At 43.6% G+C, this 15,789-nt stretch overlaps 1 protein-coding gene across 10 annotated transcripts in view; it reads right to left on the bottom strand.

Moving 5' to 3' along the window:
• KLHL24 (kelch like family member 24) overlaps positions 1-15,789 on the bottom strand; it is a 54,139-nt gene that overhangs the window by 19,240 nt on the left and 19,110 nt on the right. For all 10 annotated transcript variants that reach the window (XM_027861629.1, XM_027861626.1, XM_027861627.1 and 7 more), the window contains 3 exons: positions 5,104-5,288; positions 2,058-2,176; positions 82-270 (listed from right to left, as the gene is read on the bottom strand). In XM_027861629.1, coding sequence (XP_027717430.1) covers positions 82-270; positions 2,058-2,176; positions 5,104-5,288 — 493 coding nt within the window. The remainder of the gene's footprint in view (positions 1-81; positions 271-2,057; positions 2,177-5,103; positions 5,289-15,789) is intronic.

Here is a 15,789-nt window from a genome sequence, read left to right as displayed (position 1 = left end):
ACTTTGTATTAATGTTCAATTGATCTATTGATCTAGCTGACTCAGCAGTTTTAGTTAAGAAGAACCCAAAGGCTTGCTTACCTTATCTGAGCAAGTGTTATCGTCAGGCCCTCCACCAATCACAAACAACTTGCCGACGCAGCTGGCCACCGCCGGGGAGCTCACGGCTTCCTTAAGGGGCGCCACTTCAGTCCAGCGGTTTGAAAATGAATCGTAACACTCGACACTGCTGAGTCTGTTCTGACCATCGTAGCCTCCAACAACATAGACCTGTGTTTACAATCCACAGATATTAGCTACGTCTGTCTGATATCGAGTTCAACCAAAGGCCGCTATTCCAATTAGTTGCATATAATCAATCACTTTTTCCCCTTGGAAAGCTCTCAATAATGATGGAAGGCCAATCATTACAGGAAGTTTAGCTTAAATATTTAAATTAAAAGTCACTTCATGTGATTTTAAGATGCTTTGTCAATATCTTTTGTTTTTCTATCACCTCCACGTCTATCACTTCCCTACTAGTCAAATGAATTTTCTTGTATCCTCTGAACCATGCACAGTACCTAGCACACAGCAATGACTTGCTAAATTCTCAATTTGAAAATCTAGCACTTCTGAGATAAAACTGAGGGCCCCCCTCCCCCATCCTATGGCATTTCAAGCCTTCATAATCTGGCACCTTTCAGCTTTATTTCACATTAACCTCCTCCTCCATGCATTCTACGTTCCCCCAAAACCTCTATTTGCCCAAGCTGCCCCTTTGCCTGAAATTTCCTCCCTCCTCAACTCTTCACCCAACAAAGACTCTTCTCTTTCCTACAAGGCTCAGCTCAGCTACCACTTTATCCCAGAAGTCTTCCCTAATTCACCAAGTGATTAATATTCTTTTCCTCCTGAAACACACTTGTATTTACTTATTTTTACAAATGCTGTCTCTCCATGTAGACCCTAAGCTCCTTGGGGGTGAGAACTCCAGTTTACTCTTTTTGTCTTCTATCTCCTGAGCTTACTTATCACAGTGCCTGACACAGAGCAGGTGCTTCCTAAGTGTTGAAAGTAAATTTAAATTGTTTTGGTTGGGGGAGAGGGCAATGTAATTTGACTACTAGTACGTATGAATCTGTTATGAATAACATTCATAGGCAAATATCCCACACTGCTGAAGAAAGCTCCTAATAAATAAAAAAGCACCAGAAAAGATTACTTGAGGTATAGACCCATCTCTGACTACTTTTCATCAAGACAAGCCGTTCAGACCTCAAGGAAATGCATAGGGAGAAAGAGAGAGCTCGTCAACTTTGGGTTACAACAATCATTAGAGGGCTCTGGCCAGGGCCACTGGATCCTAGGGTACTCTCAAGGCAACTCATCCTATTGTAAACTCCTTAGAGCAGGGTCAGGATGGTTATTTTTCTTGGTATTTCTAGTGCCTAGCACCCTGCAGAGAAAGGACTTAATGAATAAGCAGAACTGAGAGATCATCCTGAAATATTTTAAGAATAATGATGATGATGATGATGATGATAACAAAATGCTGTCTCAAGAGAAAGAAGGCTTCCACACACAGAAGGCCTCCCAGAAGTGTACAGAACCATCAGTGAGTCCCAGAACCAAACACGGTGTCAATCTAGTATCCATTGTCACCGTCCCTACACCCTTGAGGCCTTGGGTTCCTCCTCAGTAAAACAGGGATGGGGCCAGCCCTAAAGATCCTCATAGGCACTATGTGATTCTGGTATCATTTTCAAGCTTTCGAAGACTTGAGTTCTAGAGGAATGCACTCTAGTCAAATGAGTTTATGCCGAAACCCATCTCCACATACAGAACTCCACCAATGCCTCCATCGTGCCAGCCTCCACATCCTTACCTATGATCTACCATGTACAATCACATAGGCTCCACTGACCACCTTGACTCCTAGAACTGTCCTATGCTGGGTCTGCTCTGACTCTTACATCTCTCTTGAAGCATAATCAACAGAACTATTACTGAATAGTCAGCTGGGGTCATTATTTTGGTGCCGTGCAGCAAATATTCACCAAAGAAACTGCTCTTACCTTACCAAGAAGGACAGCCATCTTGTGACGCCATCTGCCCTTATTGAGAGAGGCAACTCTGATCCAAATGTTAAGCTGTGAGTTATAAATCCAGACATCACGGCTGTTGATTCTTCCCCCTTTAAAAAGACACAAACATAGAACAACCAATTGCCCTTTTGGACAGGGAGCATCGCTCAAGGGCTGTGAGGGCCCTCAGCTGCCATCTGCTCCAAACCTCACTTTAAACATGAGGGGATTGAGGCCCAAGACCTGGAAGAAAGCTGGCCCAAGTCACCCAGGTAGGAACTGAACCAAGGTCCTCTGGCCCAAGCCAAGAAAAGCTCTTTCCACCATACCAAGCTTCCACGCTTCAATTCTGTAAGTAATATACCTACAGAAAATTAATTCTTTAAGTTCTGATCACCCCAACTGCCATATAACACTGGAATGTTTGCCCACCGCTTCCTATTTTACTTGGCTTCCAGTCAAGGTGCCTGAAATTCTTAGTAGTCAACTTACTGATTTAGCCATGGCTAAAATGCAAGTATAACTGGAAGGCCTAATTAAATATATAGTATTAATATTAATATATAACAGAAAATATTAATACATAAGCACTTACTAACATGGATATATCTATCAAATAGTTTCAGTTATCTAAGTTAAAAGGGGAAACAGCTGAAATGTGAAATATGATATAAGAGATGGAGACAACATTAACTACTTTGTCAAATCCCAGAAAAATCTCTAAGGGGAGAAACCCTTTGGAATTCTGAAGGACATAGTTGTGGAATACACAAAAGAAGGTACTAATTTCCCATAGGAGGTATTACACTCACGTAATCTTAAGACTGAAATAACTTCAGATTCAAAAAGAAATTCAATAAATTCACAGGTGGGCAAGTTGTAACAAGTTATTATTAAGGCTGATGTCATGAAAGGAAAAGGACACTCTCAGATCACAGACGCATAGCTTTAGAGATGGAAGGACTACGAGGTCATCTAGGCCAACGTTTTACAGATGATGAAGCCAAGAGGCACAAAGAGATTATTTGTCCAAGGTCATTATTACTCTAAGATAATATTCTCTCATATGTTAGAAAGCCTTGGAGAGCAAAGGAAAAGAATATGAGAAAAATCAAATGTCCTGAAAACAAACTCTCCCAAGTACGTTCTTCACTCTCAATTCCTGATGTGGATAAAGATCAGATCTAATGATCAATAGCAATTTCAATACATCTTCCAATATATTTAGCGTTTTACTATGAGAAAGAGGAGGTGTCATAATTTAGAGCAAAAATAGGTGACAATTTAAAGGTAAAATATAACGTTTTCGGCTGGAAAAAAATCCAGCCAAAATCACTTCTCCTATCTAATAATATTTAATTTTAGAATAATAATTTAACATTTTGTTTTTTTGTTAAAATCGAAATGGCTCCACTAAAGGCATACAAACTCAATGACAATGGAAACTGTCCTAATTATAAATTGGAGGTGATTTCACTGCTACAGGGACTCCCAGGGAAGGAAACATCCTCTACCCATGAAAGTCGGAAGCATTTCTGCTTCTAACGGTCTTAAAGGGTTGCCTGGAGCCCAGGGTCATTCAGCCAGCATGTGACAGAGACAGACCTGGACTCTGGGTTTCCTTGACTCCAAACTGGTTTTCTAACTACTACCTGTCTCGCTTCTCAAGTATAAAATACATACCACCAAGCTAAAGTTGCAAAAAGGCCGAGCAAAGTACTTCATTTCCAAATCACTGCCCTTACAAAACTAAGAAGAAACCTCCCAAGCCTGCCAGGAGCGCCAACTTCCCTGGGTCTCACGTGCTCAAGCACAGAGTGCGGTGTGCCTCCACTCCTCCCCAGCACCACCATCCGCCTCAGAGGGGAGAGGGTTTAGCTGCTCAGCAGCAGAGAGAGGATCCTCTGTGGAATCTTGCTTCACTTTCATGGGTGTACCTACACAAGAGCTTTTTGAAGCTAATGTAGACAGAAGCTACTGTTATTTCAAGTACATTAAATCAAGTATAAAAAAGTCATGTTTCTGGTCATTCTGAAAAAACTGCCAATCCTTGAGCAAGATTTGACCCTTTGTTTTTAGTGGCTAAGAGGGATAAAAGACAGAGCGTACAAAGACAAAGACTGCAAACAGAAGTAGAAGCTTTAAAAAGGATTAAAATTTCATTTTTCTAGTTTTCAGAACAATTCCAGAAAACAAGACGCAACAAAAAAAGCTCGATGTCATAGGTATTCTCTATTACTTTTAATTTTCCTACTGACATCTGTTTTTACACCATCTTTGTTTCCTGACAGATCCCAATCCACACTAGAACCCAGAGCCATCCTTTATAACAAAAAAGGGTGAGAAAAAAAGCAGGTCAGCCAAACTAACTAACACATTGATCTTCCCCTTCTTCCTGACAGAGACGCAAGCATCTCCTCCTACAGGAAGCCTTCCCTGATCATCCCCAGCTGCCAGTGGCCTCTTCTCTACCTTTGTCTGCAGGTAAGCTGGCAAATAGCATACAACAACGTGGACATGACTTACATATGCATAGACAAATATAGAGACTGTATTATTGTATATATTATTGTCTCTCCCTCATTTCAATGTAAATTCTGGGAGAGTGAGGATTATCTCCTTTTCTGTATCTGCACCCTCAATGCCTAGCACACTGTCATATATGCTTGCTGTTGACAGAACAAGTCTGACAGCATATGCAGTGTTTCATACCCAGTCTCCCACCTCTATAAAGAGAGGGAGGGAACCTCATTTTAGGCACCTCGATATGACTCTGAAAAGAAGGTAAGGAAAGATTTGTTGATTACACAAAATTTTAAAATGTTCTGCAGAAGCACATTTAGAGGAATCCTCTAACAAATCTTTTTATAAAGTAATGTCTTTTGTAAAGCAAAGAATCTCCCCTTAATTCATGTTTTATACAACGGAGTTGATTTTTTTCTAAAAACCCAGTTTATCTTGGTTATGGAAACACTGGTGTTCATGAATGCTCTCAGCATGGGGCTGACACCATCTTTAATGATGCAAATATTTTTACCTGAGACAAGAATGTCATTCCTCAGAGCACACACTGCATATTCGGACTTGGTAAATTCTGGCAGCTTGGCCAAAGACTTCCACTCGCCAGTAACAGGGTCATAGCACTCAGTGTAGGGAAGATTAAAGCCCCCAACTCGCTCACACCCTCCGACGACCACAATCACCTCCGAGAAGCCGGTTGATCTAAAAGGATGTTAAAAGGGGACACAAGGAACAATCGTGATTGACAAGCAACAGTAAAATGTGATTTAATCTACCTTCAAGTCTGAACACGTACTCCCTAAGTTAGTGGACACACACTTATTTGACTGCTGAATGCTAGATGTGAGACACAACGCAGAATTAAGGTAGAATCAGGGATGCTCATTTTTCCACTGAAAATCACCCAGCATGCTTTAGACCTGAAAGTTTAGAAATGCCGAAAAGAAACATGAAGCAGGTGGGCCACTGGAAATATTCAGTCAATTTCAAATCCAAGAGGGCAGTGACCTAGATGGACATTGTATCTTTCCTGAAAGTCAACATAAACCGTGAGGAGATGCACTTGCTTCACTGGGGTAAAAAAGGATGTGTCTTGATTAGTGGGTGAGTGAAAACTTAAGAGTGACTGTCAAACCAAGCAGGAGCCTCAGATCATGCCTCCTCCCCATCCCATCTAGATTTCTTTCTTTCTTTTCTTTTTTTGCTGAGGCAATTGGGGTTAAGTGACTTGCCCAGGGTCACACAGCTAGTAAGTGTCATGTGTCTGAGGCTGGATTTGAACTCAGGTCCTCCTCCTGACTCCAAGGCCAGAGCTTTATCTACTGCACCACCTAGCTACCCTCGAAAGACGGGAAAGGTAAGGGAAGCTAGGTTATGAAGGACTTTTTTTTGTTTGTTTTTTGGTGAGGCAATCGGATTTAAGTGACCTGCCCAGGGTCACACAGCTAGTGTCAAGTCTGAGGCTAGACCATCCAGATTTCTACCAACACCCGAGGCCTAGCCAGCAGAGGATTCTGGCCACCTGACTGGTGTTGTTCTAGTAACAATAACCAGATTAAGCCTAGCCCACTCTCTATCACTAGACTGTGGTCAGCCCAAGACCATTTCCTTATACATATCAAACCTCTTTCTCCCCATTACTAGCAATTTGTACCACTAGTGCCTAGCACAGTGCCTACCACAACGTAGGTCTTGAATATGCCTCTTCATTCACTGATTACTGGGGAAAAACATCATCTACTGATTTTCCTAGAGTCTGAGATGGGGTCAGTGAAGGGAAGAAATAGTGACCACCATTTCTGAACATTTTCAAAAATCCCTTAACAAAGCTCCAAAGCACCGGCTTGGGGGGTAGATGGGGGAGCTACACAACAACGACCATGGGACCACAGGACCAGAAGCTGTGCTTTGTCAACGTCAATGAAAAACCAAAGGTAGAGAATGAAATCTAGGCAGAAATGGATCCTCTGCAGGCTCACAGATTTAGAGCTGGAAGAGACCAGAAGGACCATGTAGTTCACCTACTCATTCAGAAGAAGAAACTGAGGCCCGAAGAGATTAAACGACCCCCTAACAGAATTCCAGTGCAGGTCCTCGGGCTCCGAGTCCACTGTGCTCTCACTCTAGCCTAACATGGAGTCGTCATGTCATTGGGATGGCGATGGAGATGGTCTAATGGCGGACTAGCTAACTTAACCCCAGGGATCCAGACAGAGACGCCTATGAGGCTTTTTTGTAGAGAAGGGAGAATCTAGAACAAAATCTCCAAATCTGCTGAGGACTTGGGCAACAGGTGACAGTGACCAACTACCCCAAGTTCTCACTAGACCACACCTCACCAGAAAGTTGAGGCGTAATGGGGGCAATTGTTAGGCAACTAATTCAGGGAAAAGGACCCCAAAATGTCCTCACAATGGGTCTGGGTCATTCTCAGAGGTGTTACAGACATTTCCTAAAAATACCAGGCCAAGGACTTCCTTTGTCTCAAAGGCCAAGCAACACCAGAGGTTACTTGTAAGGGTCTTGCAAACAAAGCAGCAAATACAGCCTTAGTCTCATGGAAAATCCCTGCACACCCCAAGAAGACAGGCCACAGCACAAAAGGCACAGAGAAGGTCAACTACCAATGATCAAGGTCAGAACGAGTTTCCAGGAGGGGCAATGTGGCGTCACAGCCAGCACCCTGGGCTGAGCGTCAGGAGCTCGGGAGCAAGCTGGGAAGGCTGCGCCTCTGAGCTGTAGGCAAGCTTCTAAGAGGATAGTATAACTTAGAGACGGGTTGTGATCTGTGTCCCATGAGTTCCCACACCACAAAATCATTGCTGCCTGTCACCTTAACACCAACAAGGGGAAACCTAAGGGCCCTAGGACCTCCTGAAGGTCTTACCTATTCCTGGGAGCTCCATCTCACACAGTTTTCTGTATGTGCAACATCCCCACCTGGACAGATGGGGGTTGGGACCTTAGTTCAATCAATCAATAAACATTTATTAAGCACCTACTACACGCCAAGGACAGTGCTAAGGGCTGGAGACACAAAAAGAGGTAAAAGGAACTCATAATCTAAATGGAGGTGGGGGGGGACAAGAAGCAAACAAACATACATAAAGCAAGTACGTTCTCGTGCTTTGTATGTGTGTATAATATATGATAAATAGGAAATTATTAACAGAGGGAAGGCTCTGGAATTAAAAGGGGCCAGGGAAGGCTTCCTTTAGAAGGCTGAATTTTAATTAGGACTTAAAGAAAGCCAGGGAGATCTGCAGTCAGAGGGGTGGAGGGAAAGCATCGAAGGCATGGGGGACAGCCAGAGAGAAATGTCCAGAGCCGACAGATGGAAGGTCTTGTGCATGGACCCACCAGGAGGCTGGTTTCACTGGATCAAAGTGTTGGGAAGGTATAAACTTTGAAAAGTGGTATGAGGCAGGTTTAAAGTGCTTTAAATGCCAAAAAGGGCATTTTGGATTTGCTTCCAGAGGAAAAGGGGAATTACGAAGTTTACTGAGGGGAGAAGGGTAGCATGATTGGGTCTGCACCTTAGGAAAATCACTGGTGGCTGATGGACTGGAGTGGGGAGACACTGGGGGCAGAAAGACCCTCCCAGTAACTACTGCAATAGTCCTGTGGTGAGGTGATGAGAGCTGCACCAAAGTGGAAATATGGTCAGAGCAGAGAAGTGGGCCTAGAGGAGGTGAAACAGACAGGACCAAGCAAAGACAGGAGATGGGGGGTGAGAAAGAATGAGGAGTCTAGGACATCTCCTGGGTTGTGAGCCTGAGAAGACAGTGGCAAGATGGTGGTTCATTCATTTATTCATTCATTCACTCATCCATTGAGATAAAATAATTTGTACATTACACAAATAGTATATGGCAGAAGAGGATGTGAATGCAAATCTTGACGGAAACCTGGAGAAGGAAATGGCAAACCACTCCAGTATCTTTGCCAAGAAAACTCCAAATGGGGTCACGAAGAGTTGGACACAACTGAAATGAATGAACTTTTTTGAACTTGACTGAAACAAGGGAAGGTAATGTATTCCTACCCAAACTGTGGGGTAGGGGGCATTCTGACCCCTAGAAAAGAGAAGGAGCTTCACTGCTCCAAAATAGTAGGTGAGAGTGGTTTGTTTGAGATTTAGTCGGTCAGCAACAACTTTTGAGGGCACCATAACCTTTATTGGTGGTTAACAGGAAACTCCCTCAACTTCCTAAAAGTTGGGGTACTAAATACAGACCTCCAAAAATGAGAGCATGAGTTATCCTCTGGGTTTCCCCAGTTTTTTTCCTTCCCCAGTAGTTAATGTCCAGGCTGAAGGAAACTACAAGTGGGTAGCTCCCTAGTGGAACTCAAAGCACCAATGATGATATAATAATTAATCAAAGAAAGAGGGACCCTGACCGTAACTCTCTGAAAGTGAATTTAGCTCTCTCTACGTCCATCACACTATCCTTTATTTTTATGCTGAATAATCTTGCACTTTCTTATCTTCATCTGCCTCCTGCAGGTTTGGGGGAATACAGGAGAGGGTGGGATACTATGGTTTATGTTTACGGGCTATAGTTTATGGACTCAAATTTCCCTTTCCAGTTACCTGGGCAGGAGATGTCTGCAATGACCTTAAACCAAGACCTGTGGAGGCTCACAGGGCTGTAAGCGACTCAGGACTGCCAAGCAGGCAAATCACCCCCCTATGCCATCATGGCAAACTACAGACAAGGACAGTGAGGAATTCTATCATATTATACAGGACTGTGTTTCTACGGGTGCTTTCAGCTGATTGCTAGATAAATAGTAAGATGCATTACCAGCACAAAGCAGGGGTTGGAGAGGACAGGAAAAAGAGTATACAAATCATTTCACAACTCCACCAGCAATGCATTAGTGTTCCAATTTTCCTATATCTTCTCTGACATTTCTCATTTTCCTGTTTTGTCATGTTGGCCAATCTGACAGATGTGATATGATACCTCAGAGTTGTTTTGATTTGCATGTCTCTAATCAATAGTGATACGCTGACTTTTAAGTTACAAGTTGCCCAATTTTAAATCTTCTGGATCTTCTTTCCTGGGGTGGAGGCATAATACAGTTGTATGTATTCCTACTGACCAGGTGGCCATCATGTGAAAAACCAGTGCAATTTAACAGAGACATAGGTGTTAGTTGTGTTACCCCCTTTCCTTTGACTTGAGTGATTTGTATGTGAGAGTCTCCACAGCTTAGAAGTAAAAGGAATTCATTATACATGCCCTGCTGTTTTTGTGATGTAGAGACTGTGTAATTTATTTTTAAATGTTTCCTCCATTCAGCTAACACTTTTTTTAAAAAAACTTTTTGCTGATATCTTTTGTTCTTACATCACCTTTATTTCTCAATAGACTCCCCTTCTCCCCACATCCCCCACTACTCCTTCCCTGCCCTGAGAGAAATCCTTAAAAGAAAAAAAAAAAAGTCCAGGAAAACAAACCAACATAATCACTCAAGTCAAAGGAAAGGAGGTAACACAACTGACACCTATGTTTCTGTTAAATTGCACTGGTTTTTCACATGATGGCCACCTGGTCAGTAGGAATATATACAACTGTATTATGCCTCCACCCCAGGAAAGAAGATCCAGAAGATTTAAAATTGGGCAACTTGCAACTTAAAAGTCAACGTATCACTATTGATTAGAGAAATGCAAATCAAAACAACTCTGAGGTACCACATCACATCTGTCAGATTGGCCAACATGACAAAACAGGAAAATGGTAAATGTTGGAGAAGATATAGGAAAATTGGAACACTAATGCATTGCTGGTGGAGTTGTGAAATGATCCAATCATTTTGGAGAGCAATTTGGAACTATGCCCAAAGGGCTATTAAAATGTGTATACTCTTTGACCGTTATCACTTCAAGGGCTGTATCCCAAAGAGATCATACAAATGGGAAAAGAACCCACATGTACAAATATTTATAGCAGCTCTTTCTGTGGTGGCAAAGAATGGGAAATTGAGGGACTGCCCATCAACTGGGGAATGGCTGAACAAATTGTGGTATATGAATGTAATGGAATATTATTGTGCTATAAGAAATGATGAGCAGATAGACTTCAGAAAAACCTGGAAAGACTCCTATGGACTGATGCCAAGTGAAGTGAGCAGAACCAGCAGAATGTTATACATAGTAATAGCCACATTATATGATGACGAACGTTGATAGACTTAAAATGGCTAAGACATCTCCAAAGGTCTCATGATGGAAAATGCTCTCCATATCCAAAGAAAGAACTATGGAGTTTGAATGCAGATCAGAGCTTACTATTTGCTATTTTTTTCTTCTGCTGTGTTTTGTTTTCTCTTTCTTGTGGTTCCTCCTATTGGTTCTAATTCTTCCTTACAACACTAATACGAAAATATGTTTAATAGAAATATATATGAATAGCCTATATCAGATTGTGCACCATCCTGGGGAGGGAGGTGGGGAGGGAGGGGGAGAAAAATGTTAAAACTCAAAAACTTATGGAAGTGATTGTTGATAAATTAAAATAAATTAATAAAAAGAAAAAAAGTCAATGTAATTGAAGATTAGATGTCCCAATTATTCCTACCCCTCCTCCTGGCCTGATATGGAGTTAGGTCAGCTCAAGCTAGAGAAAGAAAAGCAATCACTGTGATAGCAAGTAATAGGGATGAGCTTGTAATGCCCTTGTGGGCACATCTTCCTCTTGCCACACTCTAGTAAGTGTGGGAAGGCCACCAATCAATCCTAACCTTTAGAGGCCCTCCTATCCCAGACTGACAAGCAGATCCTATGCCTCTGAGCAAGCAAGAGTGGGAGGGAAGGGAGCCTGGAAATCCTTTCCTCCTTCTATTATTAATCATCTGACTGCTATAGCGATGCTCCTGCCCAAAGCTGGAGAGAATGTGGTTGGGGGGGTGGGGGGGCTGCTACTGTTCTGATCTCCAGGCTTATCAGAGCTCTATAAGTTCTTATTTCCTTCTATTCTGTTTTCAATTTAAAGCTTTTGTAATCAGATCTCAAACCTTCAGGCCAATGTTTGTACCAGCCTTGGCTGAGTACATTCCATTTCTTACCAAGTGACATCATTCAACTGAACAAGTGATTAAATACTAATGATACACAAGGTGGCATTGGGCAATCCAGAGAAGAAACAAGATAGAGTCCCTTGTCCACCAAAGATTCTTGTTTGCAATCTCCTAGCAAGGAAGAGACAGCTGTACAGATGATGCTTCCTCAGCTACACCAAACCCCACCCATGGGCAAGGTTCAAGGTAGGCTGCATGAACCAGGTGAGAGCCTCATAGCCACCTGTGATTCGTCTCCCTGCTCCCCGTCTCCTCCCCCTGCATTCCAGCATCTTCCCAAAGCACTTGATTATGACTCTCCTGTGCTCAAAAATCTTCCGTGGCCCCCAAATTCCTTTAGGATGAAATACAAAGCCCTCACTGACAGTCTCTTCAGCCCCCCACCACCTGGCTCCCACCTCCTTTCCATGATTTCTCTGATGTCACTCCCCCCCCAATCTTTGATGCAGCCAAACTAGATACTGGCCTCCTTGAGAGCCCACCTCCCACGTCCACGCCTTCCTCTGCTTCTTGGAATCCTTAGTTCCACTATACATAGTAACAGCAACATCGTGAGATGATCAATTATGACAGACTTAGCTCTTCTCAGTAATACAATGATCCAAGACAATTCAAAAAGACTCATGATGGAAAATGCTGCCCACATCCAGAGAAACAACAATAGAGTCTAAATGCAGATCGAAGCAGGCTATTTTCACTTTTCTGTTTTTTGCTTTCTCTTTCTCATGGTTTTTTCCTTTTGTTCTGATTCTTCTTTCACAACGTGACTACTGTGGAAATATGTTTAATATCACTGCACATGCACAGTTTATATCAGACTACTTGCTGTCTTGGGGAGGGAGGAGGGAAGGGAGAGAGGGCTCCCTGTCTGGGTGTGCGTGTCCGGAGGGGCTGGTGGTGAGAAAGGGCTGACTGGATGGCGCCCACCACCCAGATGGAGGCTGGACAGGACATGACATCTTAGTAGAGGTGTAGGGAGAGGGAGGAGAAAAAGAAGATCCCCTAACAAAAGCCAGTGCTGCCATCCGCAGAAACAGAGACGTGGAGGGAGGGGGACACATGATTTTAGGGGGAAGGGGGCAAGTTCCAAAGTCTGAGCTGATGCCAAGAGTATCCAAATGGAGGCAGTTCAAGGTATGAACTAGACCCAAGAAAGAGATGAGACCTTTGGAGTCGTGAGCATCATGGTGGTAACTAAAGCCATGAGGGTAAGCCAGCCAGGCTTGGACAGAGAACCAAGAAACCCCAAGGGAATGTGTCCAAATGTGGAGGGAAGAAGAGGGTTGACAAATGAGTAGAGGCTGAGCAAGGAAGCGAAGTGGCTGAGTTGAACACCTGTATGAAAAGAAAACCTAATTCTGGTGCAATTCTCCTCTCTCCATGGAGGATTCTCAGGCCTGTTCTTCCCATCCAGCCCTGTCTCCAGCACCAACTGCCTGGCAGGTGTGTTCTATCCAATGTCCCACAGGAACCACAAATTCAGCTGGCCCAAACAGAACTTTTTCTCTTTCTCCCCAAACTCCAGTGGTCCACGTTTAAAACCTGAGTTATCTTCAACTCATCTCACACATCCAGCCAAGCGCCAAGCCTAGAGACCCCACCACTTCCACAAAATGCCTCTCCAACCTGGCATCCCCTTCTCTCCACCCAGTGCCCAGTTCTGGTCCTCGCTACTCTCATCTGGACGATGACAAAAACGTAACTGCACTTAATGCCTAAAGCCTCTCCCCACTCCAATCCATATTCCACACAGGGGCCAAGTGAATACTTCTAAAGCATATCTGACTGTGCTACTCCTCTCCTCAAAATGCCCCATAGCTCCCTGCCACCTCCTGGCCTTAGCTATGGCAGGAGGATGAATCCAGGATCCCCTGCCTCCAGGTCTAGCCCTCTCTCCACCAAGCCGACAGCACTTTTGAGGATCGAGCATTCAGACTTTGGCACACTTCAGAAACTTACCAGAAAGCTTTACTTTTAAAGTTATTAAAAGACTGTTTATTCTATAAATGGTCTTTGCAATTCATAAGCTCTGTGAAACACCAAACAAAGGCTAGAAGGATGCAGCAGCCACAGAGAAAGGCCTTCTCATGTCAGGAGGGTGTGGAGGGAAACTTTTCAACATGAAATTTATACACTGAAAATGCCCCAATTCCTTCCTTTGTTCTCTACAAAAAGCCAGAGTCCCAGCAAGAGGAGAATCAATGGGAGGCTTTGAGATGCTGCTTGGCATGGATGAGACTTCCCAGGAGGAAGATGATGGAATTCCTCGAGATGAAGACGGGGCAGCATAAAGTGCTGGCCTCAGAGTGGAGAGAGATGCCAGTTGGAGTCCCATCTTCCACACCTAACAAGCCCCTGAGCCTCAATTTACTTACCTGCAAAATGCAAATAACAGCATCTCTACGACCTCCCCAAAGGGCTTTGTAACCATACAGCATTCTAGAGGCATCAGCTATTTTTACTGAAGGCGAGAGATCTGAGTGCTGGTCTTAGCCCCAAGGGACTGTGTGTCCTTGGACAAGTAACTGACCTGCTCTGGTCCCTTTTCATCCCCTGTAAAATGAGGGGCCTAAATGAGGGGACCCCTCAGGTCCCTTCCAGTTCTACAACTTTGATTCTAGGGAATGACAGTGATGCAAAGAAGGAGAAGAGCAGAGAGAAGAGTCAATTAAATGCACAGAAGAGAGAAGAGCCCATAGATGAGAAGGCAATGTGGGCACTACCACGGTGAACTCAACGCACATTCAAAAGGATAGGCCAAATTCGGTGAAGGCACATTTCCATGTACAATCAGCACCATCCAGGCTTCTTTGTGTAAGCAAATACTCATGTTTGTTGAAGATTTTCTGGTTCAAAGTTCAAAAAAATTAAAAAGGAAAAATCATTCCAATGAAAGCACATAGGGTGCAGCAAAGTGGGCCATCCAAAGAAAATGAAACAATGGGACCCTCCCCAAAGCCCTGCAGGACCCCCGGCCAGGGAACTCTGGGAGCAAAGTCTCCTCCCACATGGTCTGAGTTAGACCGGATGCCCCAAGGCCTCTTCCATTTCCGAGATTCTGGAACTCCAGGACTTCCTTTCTCCAACCATTAGGTGGCAAACCCAGGTCAGGCGAGCGGCCTGCTTCCCAGGGCTGCACCCCCACGCAGCCTAATGCACTTTCAGCAGAGTCACATAGGTCCAATTATTCTAACTCAGTAACAATCTACTACAGAAGTCGTCTGCTCATCTCAGAAAAATAGGATCTCTCTCATTAATAAAACAGGCACATTTCACTTTACACAAGAGATGCATGTAGTCTTTCAAAGTTCTGCAAAATGGGTTTCTATAAATCAAATTGTATTTTGAATGCACTAAGGAAGCTGGCTTTTAAGGCATGGGTGGGGAACCCTCGGTCTTGACCTGACCTCCCCAATGATCAAGGGGAGCCACAGATAATCACAACAAAGCCTCTGTTCTGGCCAGACTGGCCTGTGGTCACTTAGCACTCCTCATTCTAGCCTCTACTTCTTTGCACCGGCAGTCCCCTGCGCCTGCACACACTCCCTCCTTAGCTTTGCCAATTAAGAATCCTCAGCTTCCCTCAAGGCTCAGTTCAGAGGTCACCTCCTATGGGGAAGCCTTTCTGATCTCTCTAATTCAGAGGTCTGGAATCTATGAACGTGGTTTTTAAATATTTTGTTAACTGTCTTTTGGAATAATTGGTTTCCTTTGTGATCCTTGGTATTTTATTGTCTGCATTTATGTATTTATTTATGTGTTTATTTACTTATTTACTGGTGAGGCAGTTGGGATTAAGTGACTTGCCCAGGGTCACACAGCTAGTGAGTATCGTGTGTCTGAGGTCAGATTTGAACTCAGGTCCTCCTGACTCCAGGGCAGGTGCTCTATCCACTGTGCCACTTAGCTGCCCCATATTGTCTGCATTTAAAAACACGATTTTGAGAAGGGATGCACGGGCCTCTGCAGACAATGGCCACAGGGGGCCAGGGAACCCACCAAAAGATAAAGACCCTTGCTTTCCTCTCCTTTGAATTATTTTGCATTCACTTCTCTGTTTGTGCCTTTATCTACAGAGCAAATACTTTCATTTCATCTTTGTATCTCCAAGGCC

This window comes from Vombatus ursinus, unplaced genomic scaffold (genome assembly GCF_900497805.2).
Source record: "Vombatus ursinus unplaced genomic scaffold, bare-nosed wombat genome assembly UNPS02014768.1, whole genome shotgun sequence".
Classification (NCBI taxonomy): Eukaryota; Metazoa; Chordata; class Mammalia; order Diprotodontia; family Vombatidae; genus Vombatus; species Vombatus ursinus.
Note: the sequence above shows the minus strand (reverse complement) of the source record. Positions and strands in the feature narration are given on the sequence as shown.